The sequence below is a fragment of the Aphis gossypii genome, chromosome 2 (assembly GCF_020184175.1).
Source record: "Aphis gossypii isolate Hap1 chromosome 2, ASM2018417v2, whole genome shotgun sequence".
Classification (NCBI taxonomy): Eukaryota; Metazoa; Arthropoda; class Insecta; order Hemiptera; family Aphididae; genus Aphis; species Aphis gossypii.
Genome location: NC_065531.1, coordinates 46,276,774 through 46,293,470, shown reverse-complemented (window position 1 = coordinate 46,293,470; position 16,697 = coordinate 46,276,774). Strand labels below are relative to the sequence as shown.

The 16,697-nt window shown below is 29.4% G+C and overlaps 3 protein-coding genes across 4 annotated transcripts; 2 read left to right on the top strand and 1 right to left on the bottom strand.

The window, feature by feature from the left end:
* Positions 1-126: 126 nt before the first annotated feature.
* Positions 127-5,247, top strand: LOC114119076 (uncharacterized). The gene is made up of 2 exons (XM_027980543.2): positions 127-1,508; positions 2,827-5,247. Exons 1-2 carry the CDS (start codon positions 365-367, stop codon positions 3,678-3,680), a joined length of 1,998 nt encoding a protein of 665 aa, XP_027836344.1. The 5' UTR covers positions 127-364; the 3' UTR covers positions 3,681-5,247.
* Positions 5,248-5,382: 135 nt separating this feature from the next.
* Positions 5,383-6,806, top strand: LOC114119054 (39S ribosomal protein L18, mitochondrial). The gene is made up of 4 exons (XM_027980513.2): positions 5,383-5,815; positions 5,895-6,008; positions 6,368-6,479; positions 6,562-6,806. Exons 1-4 carry the CDS (start codon positions 5,613-5,615, stop codon positions 6,679-6,681), a joined length of 549 nt encoding a protein of 182 aa, XP_027836314.1. The 5' UTR covers positions 5,383-5,612; the 3' UTR covers positions 6,682-6,806.
* Positions 6,807-7,532: 726 nt separating this feature from the next.
* LOC114119056 (adenylate kinase isoenzyme 6) lies at positions 7,533-9,888 on the bottom strand. 2 transcript variants are annotated; one of them, XM_027980514.2, is made up of 6 exons: positions 9,802-9,888; positions 9,204-9,269; positions 8,938-9,008; positions 8,657-8,811; positions 8,446-8,591; positions 7,533-7,756 (listed from the first exon to the last, which is right to left on the bottom strand). In XM_027980514.2, the coding sequence occupies exons 3-6, from the start codon at positions 8,966-8,968 to the stop codon at positions 7,561-7,563; spliced, it is 528 nt and encodes a 175-aa protein (XP_027836315.1). In that variant the 5' UTR covers positions 8,969-9,008; positions 9,204-9,269; positions 9,802-9,888; the 3' UTR covers positions 7,533-7,560. The 2 variants fall into 2 exon arrangements, with proteins under 2 accessions (XP_027836315.1, XP_027836316.1); XM_027980515.2 differs by lacking the exon at positions 9,802-9,888 and having other exon boundaries at positions 8,657-8,821; positions 9,204-9,271.
* Positions 9,889-16,697: the final 6,809 nt, after the last annotated feature.

Below are 16,697 nucleotides of genomic sequence, written 5' to 3'. Positions count from 1 at the left end.
ATCCATCATACTTCAAATTAAATCGTGAATTAATTTAAAAAAATTAATTATTAATCACCTGACTTCATTTTTGTTTTACTGCTTGGTAAACAAAATAAATATTCATTCAAAAACATATTTTTACCCTCAAAATCGTTGCATTATGTTTAATTACATTTCAACAACACACGAAATGTCTCGTCTATGATCCTCGACTATGACGTTATTTTAATTACTCAATGTCAAGTCAACAATTAAATTTTCAAGTGTCGATCGTTACAATTAATTTTTGGTTGCGGTTTTTTTTTGCACCGTTCAACCTGCACACAGTCGTTACATACCTCGAAAGCAGACTGCTAACTACCCCGAACAAGACTATTTGTAAATGATTCGACCTGTAGCGGTAATGGTATTAGTCGTGCTATCGTTTCTGAACTTGGCGACGTCCGTAGCCGCTGCGGGAACGACGTCGTTAGCCGACGAGGTTTCAATGTCGGTGGTTTCTGCCCAAAATAACAGCGGTGGGTCCCCGGCCGAGTTGTTCGACTGCCTGGCGAACGTCACCCGAACGTACTTTGACCGACGGACCGTTTACATGTATTTCCGACAGTCGGAAACAGCGGGGTACAGTGCAGTGGTGGACGCATTCGCCATGGCTGTGCAGAGCCCCAAAGTGATAGTGCCGTATTCGTCGTTTACCACGCAGGACCCGTCGCAACAGCAGACGAGGGGCGGTGTGTTCGTGTTCCTGGCCGAAGACATGTTGTACACGCAAATGCTGGACGCCAAGCAGCGGAGTCACTTCGTGGCGGTGTGGACAAAGCAAATGCCCATGAACAACATTCGGCGCACATTCCGGCACTTCTGGGACGTGGGCAAGCAAGTAAACGTGATCGGGCTGGTCCGAATGGACGGCGGTGGCGTGAACGCATACACTTTCCGACCGTTTTCCAACTACGGGTGCAACAAGCTGGGACGGCCTTTTCTGCTGGACCGTTGGGTGGACGGCCGGTTCACGGTGGGCGCCGACCTGTTCTCCAGCAAGCCGAAGACCGGCAACATGCTCGGCTGTCCACTCCGGTGCGCCGGCAACGAACATCCCCCGGACACGGTGTTGCGGCCGGGCGACGGCACGCCACAGCAGCCGCCGTGGACCACATCCGGCGTCGGTGGCAAGGTACTGGAGATCGTGGCTAGACACATGAACTTCACGCCGGTCATCATGTCGCCGAAAGGTGACATGTCAGAGATGTACAGCTGGTACTACAGCGCCGAAGTGTTAGATAACATAACGGCTATGCTGTACTCGGAGGAAGCTGACTTGGCGTTCGGCTGGTATTCGTACGCCACGCACAATAGCGCGGACACCAACACCAACACTGAACTGGCTCGGACCACGAGTATCGACTGTCTGGGGTGGGCCGTTCCGTACCGGGCTGGCCCGCCACCGCAGCCTTGGACTAATTACGTTTACGAGTTTGACAAAATCGGGTGGTTATTCATTGGCTCGATGTTCGTAATTGTTGTCGGTAATTATGTAGTTATTATTATAAGGTATTATTGTTGTTAGATCGGGTGATACCCGTACAGGGTAAACTATAATTGAATAGTTGGACTTCTGTCGAAAAACTTTAGCATCTGCCATCTGGTATGAACTTTGGCCTTTAGGTACATCGAAGCAACCAAAAGTTTAAATAACAGCGGTTGGTATTTAATGTTTAGATAAACTATTATTGTATAAAGGGTTTCGTGCGTCGTCTCAAATAACTTTTATAAAGACAGTTTTGAGTATTGAGTGTGACTACAGTCTATACCTACTAATTTAATATTAGGTATTATTAGTTATGTGTTTTGTTTACATTTCAAATGACATAATTAAGTTAGAAGTATCTTTCTCCTAAATCAAACAAATATTTCTCATCCTATTAGCAAAAACTATTATGTAGTATGATACTATGGAAAATTATGTACCTATTTGATATAATACGTAACCTAGCCATCAGCTATGTACCTATATATAGGTGATTATAAGAAGTATATTAAGCTGACTTGATGAAGTGATTGGTGATCTTATTGATGTAGAATGTAATATGTACATCTATTTATCATTTTTATATTATTGACTACGTTAATGATAATTATTTTATTATAGTAATTAGCAAATAACTAAAAAATGTTGCTAGAAAGTACTTAGTAAATTCTATAAAAACTTAAAAATCAGCTAAATGGGTAATTTAGAAAATAAAGCGAATAGTATATAGGTAGTAGATGCCTAGTTTATAAATCCAAATCGAATGTCTTTATAGGTAATTTGGTTGACTGTAATAGGACAATATTATATCAATATCATCACTAGGTAAGAAACTTGTAATTACTAACTTTGATTTATACTAACTTTATATTTATTTAACCAGTGACGGTTAAAGTGTGGTGATATAGCTGATCGGTGAATCGCTCCCCGTGATCGACCGAAAAAAAATCTTTAATATAATTGTCACGATCGACTGATTTATACTATATACCTGTATAAAAATGTTATGTGCCTAGTCGGCGATGGTTGGATTTATTTTCTCCCCCCGCCCCCCTTTGACATCATAAATATATAACCACCATTTTTGGTAACTCTATATGTTTGGGTAAAATTAAGTTCACGATTCATTATAGATATAGTTCACGAACTTCTCGACCCCAATTTATTCTCTCGATATCAAACCCTGTACATTATATGTGTAAACTATATAAACGAAATAATGTGGAGCTATACATAATAAATAACAAGACAATAATAAATTGCACCACTGTAGCAATATTGAAGTTTGTAAATTTATAATTGATTATTATATACAGGAGTGTTCCATTTCTTTCGGAAGCTGAAAAAGCTGCACCGCGTGGACTCCGTACTGTTTTTCGTGTACCACACGGCCATCGACCAGCCGCTGGGCGTGCGGCCCGTCTGGTGCAGTCTCCGGGCGTTCATGGTGCACTGGCTGTGGTACTGCATGGTCATCAACGTGGCGTACAAAGCGTCGCTGGGCAGTTTCATGACGGTACCCGCGCACGGTGCAGAGTTCACCCGGATGGAAGAGATACTGGACTCGAAGCTGATCACGATGGCCACGCCGCGGTCGATGCACATAATGAACGCGACGACGGCCACCACGCGCATATCGCGGACGTTCATGAAGCGGCTCCAGCTGCTGCCGCCCACCAACTTCGAGCGGATCATCGACCGGCTGGTGGTGAAGCGCGACATCGCCCTGTTCGAGGTCAAACGGTTCATGTACTACTATTCCATACCCCAGGCCAAGCGCATCAAGGTCAAGATACCCATACGGTTTCTGCCCGGCTGTCTGTTGCGCACCCACACCACGCAGTTCATGTTCAACGGTGGCTCGTACCTCGCCGAACCCGTCAACGCCGTGCTCAGCACGCTCTTCGAGACCGGCATCGTCGACCACTGGATCACGCACTTGGGCTCCAACAAGGTGCTACCGCTGGAGAAAATCCGCGGCCGGGTACTGAAGCTGGCCCGGCTCAAAGAACCGTTCCTGTTCCTGTTTTTCAGCTATGCCGTTGCGTCCGTCGTGCTCGTCGTCGAGATCTGCTGGTCCGCGAGACTGCACCGGCGGCTGTTATCGTGGAACGTCCTGCAGCGGACGCGTCTGGTCCGATCTCCGATGGCGGCCACTGATCGCAATTAGTAGTATCACGCAGGCAGAAGTAGTATGTAGTATTGATAGAAGTCAAGTTTCTGTTCGTCTACTGACATTATATGAATTATACGGCACTCAACAATATTTTTATGACTAATATCATAATAGGTATATAATAGTACCAAATATTTCGCTCGTCACGGTAACTATGCTTAAATTGTCTTTATATATATATATATAACCTCATCATATATACTCATCATCATAGTTCATCACGGATCGGTTTAGTTTCGTGAAGGAATATTTTAATAATTGCAGATCACTGCTTCAAAATAATGATATAATACTGTAAAAAATATAATTTAAAAAAAGTAGGTAAATGAGCACCACTCAACTGTATATTTAGTGTTGAGTGCGTCACTATTACAAGCCTGTTGAGTTTGAATTCAACGATAAATAATATTGTATATACGATAAACCTAACCAATGTTATTATTATTAATACATTATTCAAATATGTATTATTCAGTTAAGTATATTTAATAGATAAAATTAAGCTTAAAGCTAGAAATATTTATTCAAGCACATATTATATTATTCTGTTTTAATACCTATTAGGTATGATATGTTTATTTGAAATAGACACTATTACATTTACACAATTGAGTATAATTTAATGTTACTTGAAACTTGAAACATAGTATATAATAAAATTATACGAGTTAACAATGGATATTAACGTTATATGCTTTAAAATACCTATCCATTATTTAAATTTATTTATTAGTAGTAAATAAGACTATAATAATAAAAGTAATCGTACTCATCGTGCCAATTTTTTAAATATACACATTTAATACGTTATATATTATACAGGGTGAAGACTACGCCATGAATAATTGTAAATACTAACAAAAATAAGGTAGGTATGTATAAAGTTATAAGTTATAACTTATAAAATATAAAGAAAAATAATATATTGTTTTACATTATACATATTTCATACTTCGCGCAAACATAAAGAGTTGCACGGCATATAGTATAGGCAAAAAAGGTACATTATTTAAATGTGTTCAATATCATTTTTATATACAAAAACAGGCCTTTTCTATATTGTACAATGACTACAATGCACTACATTCCTGATTATAGTGATTATGCATTTATACTTATATACGCTATTGAACTCTAATTTTATTTCATTTTTTTTCACAGAGTTGTTCCATATACTTTTCTAAGTGTCCTCACGTCACCCTTTTTTAAATGTTTACAAAATTGTTAAACTCTAAAAATGTTAGTATTTATTATACAAATATTTGTATTTAGTTCCATATTCCGTACAGGCGAAGCCGGGTAATAAATTCAGCTAGTGTCCATAATATATAATTACATATTTTTAGCTTAGCGCTAATTCGTTTCGTCTAGAAAAAGTAGTTGCACAAAACTTAACGTATCTTTACTCGTTTTAATCATTGAACTATACAATAATTATTTGTTATTAAATATTATTAGTAGTTATTATATAGTTCAATGACAGTAAAAAAATATAAATTCATTATTTGGAGTAACCTGAGTAGGTAACGACTTTACGTTGCAACAATGTTACTTCTTGACTATCAGTAGTCTCACATTCGGTGAAACTGATATTCGGAGTAGTAGTACTATATCAAAACAATCATCTTTCAACCTTTCATAGCAATGGCGTTATTCTATTTAACCTTATATTTTTCTTATCAGTCTTATCATTTTCATATATTTAAAACACAGAATAATTGTTTAAAATCTAAATTAAAATAGGTATTTATTATTTACATTTTTGACCATAAACTAATATTATTTTATTACTAACTCAAGTCTTGATAGTAAGTTTATTAAGTAATGAAGACTGAAAAGTGATAAGTGCTAACGTTCATAGCCTTTAATTCTAAAAATCAAGCATTACCAATTTTTACTTTAATAATTAGGAAAATAATTGTGAACATGTTGGTCTGCCGACAATCAAAAAATCTGTTATACCGTGTAACAAATATAAACTTAAAAAGATGTATGGGATCAATATCTGAGGATTCAGGCCATGCTGAATTTGTATATAACCGTAACCCTAGAAATTTGGAGAAGTTAAGAATTGCTTATAAACCAGCCGGTTACCATCTCGAGAAACCCGGTCGTGAGTTTTGGCATAAGTAAGGGCACAAAGTGCTGGAGATTATTCAGGTAATTTAGTATGTTATTAATTTTCATGTTATTTATTTTTATTATTAGACTACAAGTAACAACTAGTAAAAGACATGTGACTGCTAGTGTTTTACATCATACGGGTATGGTTCCAATACTGGCAACTACTGCAGAATGGGCCATACGCAAACAGCTTTTCAGGTGTGTTTATTTTTTTATTAAAATACCTATTAGTTGATTTAACAATAAAACTTAAATATTTTATTGTACTTTATATATACTTATTTGTATACCCAAAAACAATTTGTGGATATTATCGATTGACTAAATGCACTCATGACTTTCTAAGTATTGTTGATTGTATTCACGAAAAATTAACCACACAATTTTTTTTTAATATGTGTAAATATCATTCTCATTATTTAGTTTATAAATTGTCTTTAAATTTTCCATGTTATTTAATGAAATATAATTATATCCACGAAATGCAAGATTTGATAATGCTTGGTTATTTTTAGTTTTTTTTTAATATCATTTATCTTTTTTATATTATTATTTAGCACTCTAGATAAAATGGCATACATAACTATTGGGAAGGTGTTAGCACAACGTTGTTTGGAGTGTGGTATTTCTGATATGATACATACCTATGAAGTGTTGCCGAACAGTAAAGCAAGTTATATTTACTATATTATTTAGTTTTATTTAATTTCTTATCTTAGTCTATAATTCTGTTGAAACATTTTAATTACAGCTCGAGGCATTACTTGAAAATTTATCGAAAGGTGGTGTACGTTTAGAAGAAGATCCAAGATACAAGTCTCCAAATCCTTGGGATCAAGAAAGACCAGAAAAGCCATGGGAACATTATTAAATAAAATTTAATTCAACTTTTTCCAAATAGATTGTGTGTATTATACATTCATATTTTGTATTAATGTATTAAAAAGCTATATTTTAAGTAGTAATATATTAATAAAAAAAAAAAAAGAATAGAAATTGTTTTTTTTTTTTGACAAACTTTGCCAAAATTGAAAGGTCCGGTGTGAGAACAATCATCATTTTTTTTTCAAATCTCATGTTTTTACTTTATTTAATAAGAATAATTTTTCTAAATTTAGTGAAATAATCAGGTTGTCCATATCTGTATGTATTTGTGTATAATTGAATAGCTATACGATATTTTAGTTGAAATTGTGAGATAAAATATATTCAATAACACCATTATATCATTGTCATATATATTATATATATATATATACATATATAAAACTGTAACAAGGCATTAATATAAAAATATTTTTAAATTTTAGTGTTGAAAATTTAAGTATTAATATTTTACTGTTCTTGTATGATGAGTGTGGTTGTAAATTGGGTATACCAACTTCAGTTCTATAGAACTACAAAAATAGGAGGAACCCTTTTTTTAAACTTAACTCGACACCACTGCTTGGAAATAATTTAGTTTAATGATTAAAACAGTTCTAGAAACTAAAAAAACAATTAAATATATTGATTGTGGTTTGAAAGAGTTAATGATTATTTAGAAGATTTCAATTATTTCCTGAATAAATATTTTTAATTTACATTAGGTAGTTACTACATATTATTGGACAGGTATTTTTTGTAGGCTAAAATTTTAGAACATGAATAATATTTTAAGGATCTATAAAACCAATTTCTTTTATAATAGGTATAAATTAAAAAAACTGAGACACACAAATGTCAAATATAAATATAACTATATTTCATTTTATTTGGTAACATTATCTTTAATCCATTGGTTTACCCAAGCACTTATTTGAGAGATATTCCGTTCCATATCAGCAAAAGTTTCATTGCGTAATTCATTTACAATATTGTTATCATATGATTCCATAGCTTCTTCAAGTAAAGTTTGGAATATTTCACATTCAATATTTTTTTGAAGCTTTTTAGTTGAATATCCTCTAGAATTTAAAGTAAAACATTAAAAAAATTAACAAATTTTTATTATTTATTTATTAAAATAAAATTAATTGTGTCAGAAACAAGAAAACTTTTTTGGTATCTATTTGTTAGTATTTTTTTTTTCATATAATAGACAAAAATTTCAAATATACATTAGAGTAACACAAATTTATAATTGTATGGCTTATATATATAATTAAAAAAATACCTCACTATCGCTTTATAAGATATTCAACCCCTGGAAAATGTAATGATAATCTAAGAAAAACCAAAAATTTTAAATAATAAATCTATTTAAATAATGGTTGAAGTGACAGTCTATTGCTGATTATTGAAGAAACTATATACTCTATTTATGATACAGAAGACAATATTATACTCTGTCACAGCAATTTAAATCCTTTTTATATTATAATAAAAATAAATAACATAAGGTTAAAAAATAAACAATAAATGGTTAAAAATAATAAGGTAATAACGTTTGTCTTTATATCAAAAATACCCACAATTTTATTGATATACAATTTTTAACCACAAGAGTAACAGCATAAAACTGTTATGAGACTTTCTACCAACAAAGATTAACCTCTAATGAAAGGCTAATATATTAAAACCAATATAATTTTTATAGTTGTTTATAGACCTCAGAATCTAAGCTCTACAAATTCTTATATTCTATAGAACTAACCTTTTTTCAAGACGATCAAACAACAATGTATTATTTGTTCTCAATACAAATACTACATCAAACCAACGTTCAGGAAAGAAATCACAACCATGATAATCAATTATTTTACCTCCTTCTTCCATTCTTGATTCTAATTCATCTAACACCTAAAAATTTAGGACAATTATTGCACACAAATCAATAATAAAATAAACTCTCTTTTAATACTTACTTTGTCTTCATCGAGGATATGACATTCCAAATCTTCATCATATCCAGAATAACAATTACACTGTTTAGCTACTTGACCAACTTCAATCCATTCCATATCTAATCCACTTCGAATTAATTCTTCACATAGTTTTGATTTTCCTACACCGGGTGTACCTAAATAGAACTATTATGTATACTATTTATCGAAGAACCATAAGATAAATAAAAATCGGACATATATTTTTCAATACTTAAAAGTTATAACATTACTATAATAAATAAATACTATAAAATACGTACCAGTAATAAGAATATTTGGTTTTCTTCTCATTTTTAAAAATTGATTTGTTACCTACCAAACTTCTGTAAATCTGTAATATGTAATAACTGTTAATTATATTTATATTTATTCATTCACAATACTGATGTACAGAATTATAATATGCTTATAGTGTATAACAAATTTATGATTATTTTACTTAACAAATCTAATACTTTAGGCACATTTTTAACACAGTACTAATATTAGTAATTATTAATTAAATTATTGTAGTTATTGTACATACTTGTGAAATGTGAATAGGAAATACCTGCAGCTACCACGAGTACTACGAATTATTTAATTCATTTAACCCTTTCAGTGCCATAGACGCATATATGCGTCTTTGCTTGTTAAAATTATTTACTGCCGTTATCAGTACTAAAATGATATACCAATAGATTACAAATCCAAAGACGAATCCAAAGACGTTTAGAAAAATAATATCGGATTAATATCAAAGAAGTTATAAGTGAATTAAATAATTTGTTTTTCCAGTGGTTACCAAAATGTGGTGTTTATCAATTTTTCGTATAAATATTATCTTTTTCTGATATTATTGTTTTATTATAATTATTATAATTAATATTATCATGTATTGTTTACAAAATAAAAGTTGTTTTACCAGAAACAAACGCTAAATCATTGACATCGCTAATTGTCGCATTCGTTAACATTTTAGAAACCACTGAACACTTGACTTTAAAAGTACAATAACTTTGGAAAAAAAAATTTTAGAAATTTTTTTTTTTTTTTAGTCATATAATTATTCAATAAAGAAAAATAATAAAATGTAAAAAATAATAAAAAAAAATGCAAAAATAATTCGGCACTGAAAGGGTTAAATTTTTAAGACCATAGGATGGATACAGTTCGGTCTCGTGATAAGTAAGGAATTATAAATGATAACCATGACTATATTATATTTTCATATCAGTTCTTCCATTTTACACGATCACCTTAACGGCTTAACGTTATAGATATGAGATATCACATAATAAAATATCTTAAATCGTAAGGCGTGAGCACGATACACCTTGCATATAAAACGCACGGATTTACAGACTATTTAAATAGTAGAGGATACTGGAATAGTAAAATGCTCACCAAGCATAGTGTTGTCTAAGATTGAATGAGAAGATGGCACATACCATTTACTTTTATAATATACAATTGATACGATTTTTCTTTCGAAAACTTTTGGTTATATAGGTAGGTACATTTTTCTTGCATTAAATGTATGTTTTCTTACTGACTTCTCATTTTTCATTTCTATTATTTTCTTCAAACTTAACCTGTAGAAAAAATGCATAGATATCTTTTAAATGACGTGAAAAAAATACACGTGAAATAATGTAGATAAACCAAATTAATAAGTCAATAAGTATTTATATTTGCAAGGTACCAGGTAGCCAGGTAGGTACCTATTTAAAATAATGTGCCCTAGCCTCTAAGGTACCTACTATAAAAATCTGTAATATAGTATAATACAATATAAACATTTTAAGAATAAATCCACCCAGTGGTGACAATATCACTTGCCTACCAGTTGATTTATTTTATTTTATATATTTTGTTATTATTATTATTTATTATTGATTTTACCATGATGTGTTTTGTGTGTGTGTGTACACCATAACTTGTCGAAATAATGCTTTAATTTAAAAATTCAGGGGTAGTTTTCGATGGACAATTGAATATCCTTAGTGGCTTATTAGAGTTGCTAGTTCATCATTAAGGTCAAAAGTACCTAAGAAGTTTTCAGCAGTTTTCAAAAAAATTGATTTTTTTATATTGTAACTCAAAAGCTAATCATTGTAAATACTTGAAATTTTCACCAAATGTTTATGTTAGCGTTAGGTATATATACACGGTTAAATGTTCAAAATATTTAAATGTTATGGCTTTTTTGAACTGACAACTGAAATTTTCGATTTTTCTGCGAATTTATTTTTGAAGAGTCGATAAAAAAATTTTGGATGACCAACAAATTAGTCAAAATCATAAAATTACAAAATTATTTTGTAAGTTTAAATCATAAAAAAATTTGTATAAGTAGCTAAGAGTTGACAATTTAATACAAGATTTTTCATAAGTTTGGCTAACAATAATTATAAAATAACTTAAATTTTAGTGTATTCCTGAGCCATTAAAACAAACCACCTTTTATACCAACCACTGGAAATTATATCCTAGGCTGACAAATCATCTCCGTTCAGAATCGTTTGTCGTATACACTAGACATTATGCAATGATACCTATCGTTGGATTCAAATTTAACACTCCTATAATAATATAATAGTGATCCACACGGCACTTTATGTACAGTAGAGCGGTACCTACTTGACCTTGCTTTTTTTCAAAATTATAATAATTAATACCTTCACACATATTTGAAAACAATATTGGTATATAATAGTAATATACGTCTTATATATTTACGTATTCATAAAAAATATTGAATGACAAAAACAGACGGGTAGGTTGTAGGTATATCACATAGAGTAATTACTCTATTAACTCTATGGCATATTGTGAAAATTGATATCATTATTTACTTTTTTTTCTTTTTTTCTATTTTTTCTTTTTTCTTTATTTTCTTTAGTTTCCCTAAATTCTATTCTAAATTAAGGTTACTTACATTGCACCTTACCGGATTTATTCACTAAGAGTGAAGTCCACACACGTGAAAATACTCTTCTTAGAGAAGGGGTGGGCTGAAACACAAAATTAAAATAATATAGGTAATATGTATAATACATAAAACAAATAAACTGTTTACTCAATATTTTTATTTTTATTTTAGTGCATTTTCTAATCTATTATTTCTAAATTATTCATTAAAATTCAATGAACCATATTATTAATAAGTTAGGTATAATAGACAATAGTTATTATAACGAATTAAAAATTACCTGCTTTTATAAAATATTTGTAATCTTTTTTTAAAGAAAAGGAAAATATTCATTTTAGTGTCTTGATAAAAATTTTCATTTTTATGACACTTACTAAATAATCATTAATCAATACCTATAGTAGGTACATATATTATTTTGTATGTTCTTATAAAAATATATTTATAATTTTACAGACTAGTTTAATAGTATAATATGTTATATTATATATTGTAGAATTTCTAATAGCAACTAGGTTTATGTATAGTAATTAGTACTTAGTATAGGTACCTATCTAAGTATGTTTAATATAATATTATCATTATGCACGATACTTATAAGCTATAATAGCTGTATTGCACAATAGTTACTATTGTAACTTATGTTATCATCGCGGACTAATATATAAATATATTATATTATTATATCTCAGGCTGTGGTTGTTATACTAATAAGTTATTTTAAGTATTTTAATGTTCATACTTAAAATAAGTCATAAATTATTTGTTATATGCAGTAAAAAATGAAGTAGATATCACCCACTGACTATGTGAGTGTGGTAAAAAGAGAAAAGGTAGTTTTAAATTTCATACGAACAATGAATGTATTTATTTTTGAGTATATAATATATGTGCTTAGAATCTAAAAACCGCTTTTTTTAAAAGTTTTTTTTACGTTATTTAAAATTTGGCGATTACACAATTATTATTTCATTAAGGTTTTATAAGATTTTACTGATTTATATAAAATATATATGTATTATGTATTTAAATATGCGAAATTCTAAATAATAAGATGGAAGACAAAGAGGAGTCCTAGTACGTGAATAATGTACATAAGTGACTGATGACCGTGTCTTATATAATTATATATACAATATATATATTATATTATACTTATATAGTTATATATAATTTAAATACCGACTAAAAGGAAACGGTACTCATATTATCGAACAAAGAAGTTTATTAATGAGTAGGGTTTATTATATTTCGATGCACTTTGCATTGTTTTCCAAAAATTGAGAAAAATTATATATTGTTGAAAATTTATAAAATATGCTTGGTAATTTAATAGAAAATGGTTCATAAGTAGTTTATACTGAAACCAAAAATTCTAAAGAAATATATAAGTATAATTTTTGTTTATAGAAGTTATAAGTTTATAAAGTTGGATGAACTTGCATATTTAAACTACAAATAACGATAATTATTATTTTACTAAAATTCAAAAATATTAGGTATACGTATTATAATTTATATTTTATATACATAAAAGTATTTCAAATGTTTTCAATAAAAATGAATTCAACCTTTTATATTACTAATTAATAATAATAAAATAAATTACCGCTCAATAGTAACATAAACCTATAAACCTATGGACAGTAGTTGTTTGATCGCACTATACCACAGTATGAATTCGTTGGACCACGGTCCAAATTGTTTAGGAACGGTAACGCTGTACCTATATATAATATTTGCAAGTGTATAAACATGATATTTTCCGTTGCTGATGGTCATAATAAATTCCGGTCGACGCCAAATTTTTTCACTGCGTCCGTCTGCCGTTACATTGTTTAACATTGTCGACCAAACCGTCTTCGCATTAACGTTTATGAGTGCTGAGTGCCTGAGTCTGTACTTGCAGTGTGACAAAATTCAAATGGAACGAGTCAAAAAGGATCTCCCGTTTTCCGAGGATAATGATTCAAGGTAAGACACACATTACACACATTATGTTACTTAAATTATTCACAGTCAACAGGTTCTTAAGGTTCTTTACAGAAATATATACTATTTTTTTCTCATATTATATAAAAGCTATTGAAACACTTTAACAATCAATCATAATAATAAATAAAATAAAATAAATGGTTAAATAATATTTATATTAAGTAGAATAGAAAATTTTACTTAGAACATTTTGGTGTGTATAAATCAAAATTAAAATGAGCAGTTTCAAAGTTACAGTGTACAATAATAATGTTATAACTTATAAGTCTATTCCTAAGTTTATAATAATATGCAGTATAGTTAATAGCATTAGGAAGCGGGTGCATATAGCACATCAAATATAAATATTAGATGCAGAATCAAGTTAAAAGTTAATGCGAATGATTTTATTCCATGCTTTATACTTTGGATTCCATGATCAAAATATGTGATTGGTACCTTACCTCTTATATTATTTTATAATTTTAAATTTTAGAATTCCAGGTAAAATATTCGAATTAAAGCATTTACATGCATTTCTTAATCCCGAAGTAAGAGTTATTTAGATTTGACGAATCGAATTAAATAATAAATACGCGTTAGTTTAATGCGAATTAAAAATGCGTTTATATGCACTAAACTTTCGGACTAACTCAATGCGCATTATTAACTGCTGTATATAAACGTAGTATATGATACTTGGAAAATTATAATAATGAGGCCTAGTTGATTAATTTTTTGCAATCTGTAAAGTTGTTTTAATATAATTTAATTTGTTAATTATAGTCAGTTCAGTGCTTGAATTGCAAAATAATTTGAAGGGTCAAAGGGGGATTATAAAGTGTCAAAAAATGTGCGTATTTGAAGATCTAAATAGGATATAATAAGAAAGGGTCTGGACTCTGGAGTATGTTAAAATATTTTTTAAAAGAATATAGGTTCGTACTATTTAATTTCCTCAATTTCGGTGATTTACGATTCCGCATTACAAAATTCTGTACATTGCATATTTTTTCATTCACACGATTTCATACAAAATAAACTTGCATTTTAAATAATTTTAGACATCGAAATGACTAATAATAATTTATTATTAGAAAATATTAAATATGAAAAATTCATAACAAATGCAAACGAGTTATATAATTAAATCAAATTGATATAATTTATTTGTTGTTATACGAGTTGGTACTCGATATCAAAGAAAAAAGTATTATAAACTAATTTTAATTATTTGTTTTAACTCATTTTTGCTATTTTTTATTTTTAATACATTAGAATTTGAAATAAATAAAAAAAATTTTTATTTTTTTATCAAAGTTTAAATAAGTCAAGCTATCATTATAAACTTTTGTCATGTTGTTTAAGTTGTTGATAAAAATTAAAAAAAAACTACCTATCATAATTATTTTTTCATTTAGGTACTTTATTATTATTTATTTATCATTTATTTTGTTATGTTGACTTATATCTTTTATTTTTATTACAATACAAATAGTATACAATATTTTAAAACAAAATAATCATTATTATTATATACTTATAAAACCATACTCGGTAATGTCATAGCAATTTTTATGAGTAATCGTTTTACATTCAGAAAAGGAAAAAATCTTTTCTTTGATGAAAATTTGCGGGATCAGATATACAAAAGGTGTATTGACCGAAATCATGAGTCTTCCCTAAATTAAACACTACAGTCTGAGCATATATACATTTTCTATTCTATGCTAAACCATCATGAAAGATTGTTATCCTTAGAAAGTTAGAACAAAAGTACAAATCTCGTTCAAGTAATGTACTATCAATATAAAAAAAATCATTTGCTTTAGAATTTAAATTAATAAAGACGTGTTCACTTAATAAATTAATTTTTATGCCGCAGTGTGTTAACATAGGACTTTTTTAAATTATATGAAAAATTTAAGTATTTAAAAAAATGGTCTTTTAATTCAAATAACAATTTTAAAAATCGAAATTCGAATAAAGCATTATTAAAAAATTAAAGGATAAAATAAGGGATAGCATTCTTATTTTTCTTAATGAATCACTAGGGAAGTTTATAATCTGCACCAAAATTAATTCCTATTAATGATGAGGGCACTATGGAATAGTAATCGATAATTTGAAGAATAAACTGTTAATATTTTTTGATGTCATTTTAATTTAACGTACCTAGTTTTGGTACAGAAAAATATAAAATTTAGGACAATGTAACATGTATAGTTTGCTAAATATAGCAAAAACTAAAAACCACGATTAGCTAAGAGGGAGTTAGTTCTTGTTCATCCGCTTCCAGAGTTTACCCCTTTCTGAGTAGGTACGTATTGTAATTAAAATAATGTTTTACATATTTTTATGAAATATTGTGGATTACTTTAACTCGCTGAAGAATCAAATTTTTAAGCTAATTCAAACTCATTATTGTCATATTTTTATTCTCCAATATTATTCACAACATCTTCGCTTTTTTATACTTATCTACTAGCGTTGATTAGGAGGAGGTCGTACTCGCATGCGTTGTCTCCGTCTTACACACGTATGACATAGTAAATGTTTGATTACCAATTTCAATAGTGTGTTGTTATTAAATTATAATAGAGTGAATTGACTTATAATAAAATTTAAAGATAGAATTTTTATCTAGGACTCCAATTAAGTTTTTTAGATATAATTATTTTAGGTAAGTAAATAATCATTATAGAATGTACAGTTTCAAAAAGTTTTCTTAAAATATAGTGTATAGTAATAAAATAAATGTAACCATTTTAAAGATCTTCAATTACTTCTAAAATATATAATATCACACATAATATATTACATTCTTTAGTCTTAATTTAATCAACTTTTATACTTAACTCATTTCTGTGATTACTATATTAAATAAGTAAACAGTAGCATAATATATAATAAATAATAACTAATTACTGTTTTAAGTTGATATAGATAAAAGTTAAAATTAAGTTAATAAAATCAACAAATTAGAAAGTTAAATTAATAAGTTGAAAAAAATTAGGTATCATATTAGTATGATAGTATAATTTATTGTTAATACTCGTATATTATTTTTTTTTATTCACTGAATCTGTTTACAAAAACATATAAAGTACATTTTCAAAAATTATTTAAGAC

What these genes read in the sequence shown, in the direction of transcription:
- LOC114119076 (XM_027980543.2), top strand. Translation starts at nt 365, where the DNA reads ATGATTCGACCTGTAGCGGTAATGGTATTAGTCGTGCTATCGTTTCTG. An exon ending in GATGTTCGTAATTGTTGTCG is followed by an intron (nt 1,509 to 2,826) that starts GTAATTATGTAG and finishes TATTATATACAG; the next exon opens with GAGTGTTCCATTTCTTTCGG.
- LOC114119054 (XM_027980513.2), top strand. Translation starts at nt 5,613, where the DNA reads ATGTTGGTCTGCCGACAATCAAAAAATCTGTTATACCGTGTAACAAAT. An exon ending in GGTCGTGAGTTTTGGCATAA is followed by an intron (nt 5,816 to 5,894) that starts GTAAGGGCACAA and finishes TTTTATTATTAG; the next exon opens with ACTACAAGTAACAACTAGTA. An exon ending in AAGTGTTGCCGAACAGTAAA is followed by an intron (nt 6,480 to 6,561) that starts GCAAGTTATATT and finishes TTTTAATTACAG; the next exon opens with CTCGAGGCATTACTTGAAAA.
- LOC114119056 (XM_027980514.2), bottom strand. Translation starts at nt 8,968, where the DNA reads ATGAGAAGAAAACCAAATATTCTTATTACTG. An exon ending in ATATCCTCGATGAAGACAAA is followed by an intron (nt 8,592 to 8,656) that starts GTAAGTATTAAA and finishes CTAAATTTTTAG; the next exon opens with GTGTTAGATGAATTAGAATC. An exon ending in TTTGATCGTCTTGAAAAAAG is followed by an intron (nt 7,757 to 8,445) that starts GTTAGTTCTATA and finishes TTTAAATTCTAG; the next exon opens with AGGATATTCAACTAAAAAGC.